The 11,482-nt window shown below is 37.8% G+C and overlaps 1 protein-coding gene across 10 annotated transcripts in view; it reads left to right on the top strand.

Annotated features, from left to right (window-relative positions):
• The window catches only part of NCOR1 (nuclear receptor corepressor 1), a 208,729-nt gene that overhangs the window by 46,561 nt on the left and 150,686 nt on the right, over window positions 1-11,482 (top strand). For 9 of the 10 annotated variants that reach the window (XM_023731051.1, XM_023731048.1, XM_023731053.1 and 6 more), the window contains exon 4: window positions 4,626-4,818. In XM_023731051.1, the coding sequence (XP_023586819.1) occupies window positions 4,626-4,818 (193 nt within the window). Of the gene's footprint in view, window positions 1-4,625; window positions 4,819-5,022; window positions 6,429-11,482 lie in introns of those variants that run through there. The other variant, XM_023731057.1, reaches the window with a different exon arrangement.

The raw sequence follows: 11,482 nt of genomic DNA, 5'->3' as shown, positions 1-11,482 counted from the left end.
CACCAAAGTAGGATGCAGAACATTTTCTTAATAAGCTTTGTTATGCCAATTGACCTAGATGTCCCCTGAAAGCATGGTCCCCAGACCCCTACACCTGCTACTCTGTCCCTCAAAGTATTTGATTATATTCAGGAAACTTCTTATAAGCTGCTTTCTGGACGGGAGGAGAGCTTTCCTCATGTAATAGTTTTCTTAGTTGTCTTGTACCCTGATTGCCTCAGGTTCCCCTCCAGCACTAGGTATTCTTCACCTTCTGGCTTTAATAAATCTCACAGGCAGAGTTGCTGGAGGTAAAATGTGATACTGGAAGGTTACACCTTTGTGGGTTGTGCTCTAAACAGAGACACCCAGCTGAGGGGGCCACTGAGGGCTGAAACCCAGCAGGTTGAGCACTGCCTGTCAGGATCTGTGCACCACAGAATTGCATTCACTCATAGGAAGAGAAAGTTTTGAAATTTCACAGAAAATCTCCATGTGGGCTAGCAGTGGCCCTGGTTTTATGTCTTTTTGAGGGGCGTGGGCTTTAACCTAATGCCACATGTTTGCTTTTGATAGATTACCTCCGACTGCTCTGTGAAAGATGAGGTTGAGGGGGATAGAAACAGAGAACATGTAAGAGAAAGAGATAATATGGGTATGAGAGAGAAGTGTGTTAGAGATGGAGAGGAAAGGACAGACTTGAATAATTTAGGAGATAAAGTAGGCAAGACCTGGCAATCGGCAAAAGTGAGGGAGGCAACATGGATGAATCCTAGGTTTCTAGTTTGTGTGGATGGATGTTGGTTCCATCAAATGTGACTGATTAAAGGTAGGGGAACAAGAGTAAGATAGCTTGAGCTTGGTATGGGTTAGGTTTAGGGTTCCCATGCAACATCCATGGGAGGATGTATATACATCCTGCTCTAGAGGAGGGCCTGGGCCAAAGATACAGATTGGTATTGCTGGTCCAGAAAGTTTTGAAATTGAGAAGAGCAAAATGATGACCCTGGAGCAAACTCAGCATTTAAAGATACTTTGAGAGTGGGAAGCCTGGAAGGAAAGAAGGTGAAAGGAAAATGATTAAAACAGTGGTCTTCGAAGTTATTTGCATATCAGCAGTCAAGAAATCAAACGATGCATTGCATTGGGCAAATCTGGTGCAAAAGACCTCTCAAAAGTGTTAAAAAGCAAAGATGTCACTGTGAGGATTATGGTGTGCCTGACCCAAGCTGTAGTATTTTCATTTGCCTCATCTGCATGCGAAAGCTGGACAATGAATGAGGAAGACTGAAGAACTGATGCCTTTGAATTATGGTGTTGACAAAGAATATTGAATATACCATAGACTGCCAGAAGAACAACCAGAATGTTCCTTAGAAGTGAGGATGGCAAGACTTTGTCTCACATACTTCGGACATGTTATCAGGCAGGACCATTCCCTGGAGAAGGACATCATGCTTGCTAAAGTAGAGGGCCAGCAAAAATGAGGAAGACCCTCAACGAGATGGATTGACACAGTGGCTGCAACAATGGGCTTATACAGCAACGATTGTGAGGGTGGCACAGGACCAAGCACTGTTTCATTCTGTTGTATATAGGGCCACTATGAGTCGGCACTGACTCGATGGCACCTAACAACAGCATCCCTCAAAAGAATTTCAAAAAACTGTATTCTACCTTGTAAATTTTTAATTTGGCATCTAAAATTTTTCATAGATGAGAAGGATATAATTTGTCATATTGAAAATACTGACATTTAAAAATAAGACTGCTGTAATATTCTTTGAAAACTCTCCGATGGAATCTAAATGCCATAGTGATTTGATCCTCATCATCATCCATTTAAAACAATACTATATACAAATAAGCTTTTCTTTAATAATCAAAGCTTGTTTATTGTTCCTTTTTCTCCTGGAACTCACATATTCATTCTTCTCTTTGTACAACATTTATCCTAATGTGATATATTTTTATTCTTTTTATTTTTCAAAGTCTTTTATTGATCAACCTATCATGCATCTTTCGAACAACAAAAGTATATAAAAAATTTCTGTGTCCGTGAGGTGCTCTATTTTTTAAAAAAAACCTCTTCTGGATTGAAATTTCATTATAATTATTATTGTATGATTGATCAAGACAACTATCATGTAACAGCATGAGAAACAAGTTTAGTAAATAGAAGTAAAATTTCATTGACATACATCCCTTAGTAAGATGGATGGGGTTGTTTTTAAAATATTATTGATTGTTAGATGAAAATATGGGGAAAGTTTGTTTACAAAAACAATTTATTTTGAAGTATAGGCCAAAAATCACATAACTTGGATAAAAATGTCAAACAACTTGACTAGGTTCTTCAATTTTGTTGAAAGCTTGCAAACTAATTTGTTAATTATTTACTTTGTTTCTTTGGTGCTCTGAAGGTGTTTACACCTTGAAAGACAGTGCTCCCCTGTAAGATCCAGGAAGGTGAGATGTCAGCTTTTCATTGGAAAATGAGAGAATGCAATTGTGAAAGGGAGGTAGGGAAAGTAGAACCCCAGGCTCCTTGTAGGTCAGCTTAAGAAAAGAGTGTATATGGGAGTTAAGGACCTGGAAGTTGATTGTTTTAAAATTCTCTGTACTGCTGTACCCTCTTGAAAGTCTTTGTATATGCAAGAGTGAATCAACTCAACAGAAAGTAGCAACAACATCTTTCCTTATTGTCTTATTACAACTGGCTTTTTCTCTGTAGTATTTTCAAGGTTGTGACCTTTCAGAACCAGATCGCCAGACCTGTATTCCAGGGTGCCTCTGGGTGGGTTCAAACTGCCAGCCTTTCAGCTAGTAATAGAGTGCTCAACTGTTGTAAACCAAGAGAGTTAAGAGTTTTAAGAAAGAAGGAGTAAGTAAACTATAAAATGTAGTAGATAGGTTCAGTATATTGTCTAAAAATATCCTTTGGTTTTGTTTATTAGGAGGTCTTTGCTGACTTTGGTGACTTTTGAGCTATCTGAATAGAAAATGATGGGGCGTTCAGTCAGAGTGCAGTGAGTTGAACAATTGGGAAAGGTAACTGGTGAAAAAGTGGAAACATAAATCAAGTAGGAGAAGTCTTCTGATACAATACAACCTGCAAAAGCCAGAACCCATGTAAGGCAGGAACCTGTCTGAGAAGGAAAACCCAAATATTTTCCACTAAAACGAGCCATAGAAAATCGGTTAGACTGCATCCTGTTATAGGTGGAAAATTTGTGAGACTCAGAAAAACAGTGCAGTCCCGTCGAGTTCTGGCTGTCACAATTTTCACTGTATATAATTTTGTCCCTGAATTTGAAATATCCCTTTGTATCTTAGGCTAGCCTTTGTTAATAATAATTCTAAGAATTAAACTGTGTGTGAATTTTAAGAAGATAATGGGATTCTGTGCCTTGAATGAGACTACAAATTTTTGAAGTATAATATTATAGACCTTAGGGTTTATTTCATCATCTATTTTAACAAAAAAATGCAGTGGTTATCTTTTCAATAAAATGTTGCTTTGGGAGACATTAGTTTAAAGCTTGGGCATAAAGTAAAATGTAGCCTCTTAAATAGATGGATAGAAAAAGAAAAGTGAAATCAACACCAATTAGCAGTACTCTGCACAGGCCCTTTTTTTTAATATAAAGAAATAAAAGAATTCTGACCTTCAAGATTCTTAACCTGTTTGGGGGAAACTAGGCAGTGCACGTGTTTCGGAGGTCAGAATGATGTGTTGGGAATAATGCTGGATTTCTAGTCAAGAGACATGTCTTTAAGTCTTAGTGATACTTCAAGCAGATAATTTATCCTTCTATGTAGCAGTAGCTGGGAGAGTTTTTTTCCTCCCTGCTTGTTTTATTATTAGTTGAAAATGGTGGTTCTTGTCCAGATTATCCTGAATTCAACTATTATGCCATAGATTTAAAAAGATTATTTTATGGATGTTCTTCAGCAACTTTAAATTTTCTGCAAATCAAAATATCGTGTTACGTCTTTTACTTCTAGATGACTTTTTATACCAGTCTACCCCCCAAGTTTAACACTACTATACCTGTTGCCGTCAAGTCGATTCTGACCCTGTAGGACAGAGAAGAACTGCCCCATAGGGTTTCCAAGGCTTTGAACTTTATGAGAGCAGACTGCCGCATCTTTCTCTTGCGGAGTGGCTGGTGGGTTCGAACTGCCAACCTTTCAGTTAGTATCCGAGTGCTTAACCACTGCGCCATCAGGGCTCTTTAACATTACTATTGTTAAGTGCCATTGAGTCAATTCCGACCCATGGTGACCCCATGTACAACACAACGAAACACTGCCGGGTCCTGCACCATCCTCTTGGTTGTTCGCTGTTGGAGCCCATTGTTGCAGCCACTGTCAGTCCATCTTGTCGAGGGTCTCCCTCTTTTTCGCTGACCGTCTGCTTTACCAAGCATGAAGTCCTTCTCTAAGGACTGGTCCCTCCTACCACTAATACAGTGAGGCCTTTATTTCTCTGGGGTGAGAGTTGTCGGGGGCAGGGAGGTGAGGATTCACTTTAAAAGTAAGCATAGTTTTTTTCATTTATTTCAAAGTCTGAACAGGAATTTTAGCAGGGGTTGTGCATCACTTAACATTTTTCAAATGTTTATTTTCTTTGTATGCATTAGGCCTCAAGAAAGGAGAACTGGATATGAACAGTTTCACCCAGGCCCATCACAGGTGGATCACGATTCCCTGGAATCTAAGCGCCCCCGCCTGGAGCAGGTTGCAGATTCCCATTTTCAGCGTGTCAGTGCTGCCGTCTTACCTTTAGTACACACACTGCCAGAAGGGTTGAGGTCTTCTGCAGATGCTAAGAAGGTAAATATTTGGTCTCTTACTCTGTGAAGTTATAGGTCTGTAATGTTTATTTAGCCATATTCAGTCCAATTAGAGGAGTCCTGGTGGCGTAGTAGTTAAGCGTGCAGCTGGTAACTGAAAGGCCGGCAGTTCAAACCCACCACCTGCTCCGTGGGAGAAGGATGGAGCAGCAGTCTGCTTCTGTAAAGATTACACCTCAGAAACCGTCTGGGGCAGTTCTACTCTGTCCTGTAGGGTTGCTGTGAGTCCTAATCGACTCGATGGCAGTGGCTTTGGGTTTGGCTTGGTTAGTCCAGTTAGGCGAGTCCATAAATGTTAGTGCTATGGGAAAGTTAAAATTTGTTAAACAAAACTAAAAACCCCAGATATAGTGGTCCAGGTTTTTAAAGTCAGTGCTTTTGACTTTTTGGTAAGTGAGGTTGCAGACTGCTGTAAAGAAAAATTACTGTCGAATATTTCTCAGGCATTTTGGTACTGACTTGCTGGGCTAGAAAGTGTAGTCAGAGGTAGTCAGTACTACGACAGTTTTATTGAATTGTAAATAAGCCACTTAAATTCAGTAGCAATTTATTACCTTCCTACATGAGAGAAAACACATTTTGGTAAGGCTTTATAAAAAGTTTTTTGTCTCTATTTTATGTAAGTAATACATACTTCTTAGAGAAAACTTGAAAAATACAGGGGAAGAAATTACCTGTAATTCCGTAACTTGGAGATAACCACTTTTTTATTTTTTATTTTATTGTTGTACTTTAAGTGAAAGTTCACAACTCAGGTTAGTCTCTCATACAAAAATTTATACATACATTGTTATGTGACCCTAGTTGCTCTCCCTATACTGTGACAGCACACACCTCCTTTCCACCCCTGATTCCCCATGTCCATTCAACCAGCTCCTGACCCTCTCTGCCTTCTCATCTCACCTCTGGACAGGAGCAGAGATAACTACTTTTAATATTTAGCTGTATTTAGTGACATTTCAAAGAATGTGTATTAAGAATTGAAGAGCATTCTATTAAGATTGAACCTTTTTTCCCATGTGTTTATTATCATTTGCCTTTCTTATTTTGTGAAATTTGTGTTTGCATATTATGCCTTTGTTTTATTGCTGTTTCTTTTTTTATCTGTCTGTATTGCTTATTGTTAAGCTTGCACATTAACGAGTACCTGAAAATGTTTGTTTTAGAAGGAATAAACTAATTTGTAAAAGCTCTTTTAAACAGTAAAGTGTTGATTCTTTTACTATATCATGTTAATATTTGTCAGTCTTGCTGTCTTAGTTTTACTTATTATTTTTTCTTGAGCATACTGAACTTTAAAATGTTTTTGTTATCAAATTTTTTTTGATTAAGTTTATTTGTCTTTATAGCTATAGCCCTTACTGAGATAAATAAGTGCTCACACATTTTCTTTGAATTTTTATGCATTGAAGAACGATTTAAAAGATAGTGAATATGTCTGTAGCCTGTTTCAAATAGTTCATCCAAAAAAAAAAAAAAAACACCAGTGTGTGTGTGTATAGAGAAAGCAAATACAGCAAAAGGCTAACAACTGGTGAATCTAGAAGAAGGATAAATGCGTGTCCATTATACTGTTCTCTCAACTTTTCTGTAAGTTTGAAATTTTTTCAAAATAATAAACTGGGCGGGGAAAAGCTATTTGTGATACTCCAGAAATTAGTTAAGCTTCTGGGAGTTTTGAGACCCATCTCACTATGTGAATATCTGTATTATAATATGTGGTTTTATAAGAAATGTGTTGCTACGTTTTATAAAAAGAAAGAAAAAAGATATAACGAGTAAAGGTCGTCTACCAAGGCTGAATAAATGACCACAGATGTAATTATAGCCACAGAATTTTTGAGCAGAAAGAGATTTTAAAAGCTCATTCATTAAAATATAACATGTTGGGATTATTGTTGGGTTATTGGGTGCCATTGAGTTGATTCAGACTCATAGTGAACTGACCCATAGGGTTTTCTTGGCTGTCGTCTTTATGGAATCAGATTGCCAGGTATTTCTCTTGCAGAGCCACTGGGTGGATTTGAACCTCCAGTCTTTTGTATAGCAGCCAAGCGCTTAACTGTGCCACCAGGGCTCCTTGTGTTGGGATCATACTACAACCTATTCTCATTTTATAGTTGAGAAAACAGATGTTAAGAACAATTTAGTGACCTAGTTAGTGCCTCCTGAATCGGAATGAAAATCCAGGACTACTGATCCTTAGTCTTGCCTTTTTTATTCCGCAAGTAGTAAACCATTTAAAATCACATTTTTGTTTGTTTGTTTTTTGATAGAAGTAGGAATGCAAAAGAATTAACATGTTATGTGTGTGTGCTTAATGGTAAGCTCAAGTGTATTGTTTGTAGAAGAATTAAATAAGCTTGAAGGAATAAGTTACCTACACTGTTAAGTCTTACAAATCATTGTGTAACATTTTGATGTTTATTCTTCCTTATATGTGTGCATTTTAATGTGCTCATATTGTACATACTGTCTAACTTTATTTTTGCTTAAATATATCATGAGTTTTTTTTGGTGTGTGTGTGGTTAATATGTAAAGAACTGTATTTTTAATACTTATTTAGTATTTAACATGGATATAAAATAATTTATCAGTTGTCACACATTTGGTTTACTTGTTTGTTCATTACTGTGAACAGTGTTGTAATGTATGTTCTTTAGGCTGTCTCTATGTGTACATACTTAATTACTTCCTTAAGGTAAATTTCTATTAGTATAATTAATCACAGAACAGAGTTGGCATATTTTTAAGGCTTTCAGTGGGTATTTCCAGATTGCCCTGCAAAAGAGTAGACCAGTTTATATTCCTGACAGCAGTGTAGAAGTGTGCCCAGTTCCTTTGCACCCTTCCTGACACCACATATTTATTGTTTTTAAAAAATCTTTGCCAGTTTGACAAATGATTGTTTTTAACTTGTACTTAGTTTGTTAGTAAAGTTACCTTTTTTAAAAAAAATTGTTTATTTATTGTTCATCTTCCCTGAATTGTCTTTTCATGTCTATTGCCCAGTTTTCTGTTAGCATATTTTTTGATTTTATATTGAGTTGTTTGTGTTTTTGTTTTTTAAATGGCTTTTCCATTTCATCACTTGCCTTTTAATTTTGTGATTACTATTTTTGATAAATGGAAGATTGCAGTTTTTATTTAGATCCATCAGTCTGTTTCTCTTTCTCTCTTTTTTTTTTTTAAATGCTTTTTTGTTTTTGGCCTCCCCAAGCCCAAGATAACATGAATACTCTTTTTATTCTTATTTTTTTGGTTTGAAGCTTTTTATGATTTGCTAGTAAGTCCCATATAAATGTTTGCTATTATTTGGCTTTTATTTTGATATAAGATGTGAAGTAGGAATCTAACTCTTTTCCTTCAAAATAGCTGTCAGATGCTCCAACACAAGATTGTAAGCTCCATGAAGGCGTAGATCATGTCTGTTTTGTTCACCCCTCTATTCCTAGTAGTCACACAACTCTTTTTGTTAAATGTTTAATAAGAAAAGAAGTCACTGGAAAATACTGATTTGTGATAGTAATTCTTAGGGCATGCATCAGCATCTCCTGGGGATCATTTTCAAAATCTACTGAATCCGAATATAGTCTGTTCTGCTTATGAACCACCCAGACTTCCATGTTGTACTAGTATCGTTTCCCTACCATAAGGATATTAGCCTAATCTATGTTATAACAAATAATCTATAACATATTGTTATAAATTATACATAACATATAACATATTATCTATGTTATAACATATAATCTGTAACAGATTAGCTCATATGCTTATGGTAGGGAAATGTTATTAATATACATGGAAGTCTGGGTGGTTCATAAATGATTTTTCCCTGCATGTTAATGTTTCACAGCTCTCAGGAGCAACATATGAAGATATTAAAATTTGAAAATTCTGTGAAATGTGTTTTCATTTAGTGCAAGTAGTAGCTCATTTACTGAATTCAAGAACTGTTAGGCTTTTCACAGTGTTTAACTAGTGAAGCTGTGAGTGTTAAGAAGAAACTGCAAAGGCATTTTCTTTTATTTAAAATTTTTTATTGTGCATTAGGCGAAAGTTTACAGAGTGAATTAATTTCCCATTTGATAGTTTGTGCACACTGGTTTCATTCCCCACGGTGTGTCAGCACTCTCCCCATTTCTCTTCTAGGTTCCCTGTTTCCTTTTGTCCTGATTTTCTACCCCTTCCTGCCATCTCATTTTTGCTTTTGGGCACATGTTGCCCTTTTGATCTCATATAATCGATTGTTATAAGGCGCATGTTCCTCTCGGGTATTATTGTTTATTTTATGGGCCTGTCTCTGGTTTGGCTGAAAGGGAATGGCTTCAGTTCCAGGTCAGAAGGATGTCTTAGGTCAGTAGTCTTGGGAGTTCCTCCAGTCTTTGTCAGACCAGTAAATCTCATCTTTTTTGTGAATTTCATTCTTTATTCTACAGTTTTTCTCTCGCTCTGTCTGGGACCCTCTGTTGTGATCCCAGTCAGAGCGGTCGGTAGTGGTACCTGGACACCATCTAGTTCTTCTGGTCTTGGGGTCATGTAGGCTGTGGTTCATGAGGTCCATTAGTCCTTTGGACTGATTGCTCCCTTGAGTCTTTGGTTTTCTTCACTCTCCTTTGCTCTGGATGGTAAGAGACCAATAGTTGTATCTTAGATGGCCGCTCGCAAGCTTTTAAGACCCCAGATGTTACTCACCAAAGTAGAACACATAACTTTGTCTTTATGAACTGTGTTGTGCCAGTTGATGTAGATGTCTCCCAAGTCTGTGGTCCTTCACCTTTGAGGCTAGTAACTTTGTCCTGTGAGGTGTTTGGTTATGTCTAAGTAGTTAAGCCTGACTTTGGCCCTTGTGTGCTGTATTGTTTATATTAATATATAAGCAGCCCCTGCAGTTTTGCATTGTCTTAGGCTGAGTTCTCTAGAGAAGCAAAACCAGTTAAGTGTATAAATATATATATTTACATCAAGGAAACGGCTCACACAATTGTAGAGGCTGGAACGTCCCAAGTCCGTGGATCAGGTTAGAGGCTTCTCCTGCTTCAAGTAGCTACAGGGGCTGACGAACCCAAGATCAGCAGGTTGGAGAGCAAGGCTCTTACTCATAGGCTGTGAATATCTGTGAATTCCAGGATTGGCAGATAAGCTGCTAACTCAAGTCCCAAGAACCGGAGGCTAGATGAACACGAGGCAGCTGTAGGATCCAGAGCAGAGCAGGCAAAAGCCAACATGTCCACTTATACTCAGATGCAGGCCACACACCCAGGAAACTCCCTTTCAACTGATTGGCTACTCACAGCAGATCCCATCATGGGGGTGATCACATATAAACACTGAGAATCATGGCCCAGCCAAGCTGACACACAGTCTTAACCATCACATGCACGTAGAAATATCCACCACCAAACCTATAGCTGCAGGTGGGTGTGCTGCCTTACACCCTCCCACACCTCTTGGCGTACCTATCTACCTGTGAATCCATTCGTAAATTAGTGTTTGCTTAAACTGTTGTCTATGCTATAGTAATTACTGTTGTTCCACTTTGTTCTTGAGCATTCCTCTCAGTGTCCTCCCATCTCTTGGTTCATGTTTTGCCAACTTCCCCCATATTGTGTATTGCCTTTCCTTTACCAATATTAACATGTGTCTTCTATCTTTTTGGTAATTTTACCTCTCTCTGCCCTGATAACCATCAAAGCATTTTTTTTTTCCTGTGTGTAAACCTTTTCTTGTTTCTTTATAATAGTGATCTCATACAATATTTGTCCTTTTGTGAATGACTTTCACTCAGCATAATGTCCTCCAGGTTCATACATATTGTGAGATATTTCTTGGATTTGTCGTTATTCTTTATTGTTGCATAGTATTTCATTATGTGTATGTACCACCGTTTGTTAATCCATTCATCTATTGATGGGCACTTAGGTTGTTTCCTTTTTGTTTTTTGCTATCGTGACTAATGCTACAGTGAACATGGGTATGGATATGTCTATTTGTGTCATGGCTGTTATTTCTCTAGAATATATGTCTAGGAGTGGGATTGCTGGATCATACTGTATTTCTATTTCTAGTTTTTTAAGGAAGCCCCATATCATTCTCCATAGTGGTTGCACCATTTTACATTCCCACCAGCAGTGTGTAAGAGTTCCAGTTTTCCCCCAACCTTGGAAGCATTTATTGTTTTCTAATTTTTGGATCAGTGCCATCCTTGATGGGGTGAGATGGTATCTCATTATAGTTTTGATTTGCATCTCTCTAATGGCTAATGGGAGCCCTGGTGGCAGAGCGGTTAAGAACTAGGCTGCTAACCAAAATGTCGGCAGTTCAAATCCACCAGCCACTCCCTAGAAACCCTATGGGGCAGTTCTACTCTGTCCTGTAGGGTTGCTATGAGTCGGAATTGACTTGACGGCAGTTGGTTTGGTGTTTGGTTTTTAATGGCTAATGATGATGAGCATTTTTTCATGTGTTTGTTAGCTGTCTGAATGTCTTCTTTGGTGAACTTGCTGTTTCTATCCTTTACCCATTTTTTAATTGTATTGTTTATTTTTGTTGTTGAGGTGTTGAAGTTTTCTATAAATTTTAGAGATTAGACCCTTGTCGAATATGTCGTAGCCCAAAACTTTTTCCTAGTCTGTATGTT

Source organism: Trichechus manatus, unplaced genomic scaffold (assembly GCF_000243295.1).
Source record: "Trichechus manatus latirostris isolate Lorelei unplaced genomic scaffold, TriManLat1.0 scaffold00040, whole genome shotgun sequence".
Lineage (NCBI taxonomy): Eukaryota > Metazoa > Chordata > Mammalia > Sirenia > Trichechidae > Trichechus > Trichechus manatus.
The sequence above is the reverse complement of the archived record's forward strand: the minus strand, read 5'-3'. Positions and strand labels throughout refer to the sequence as shown.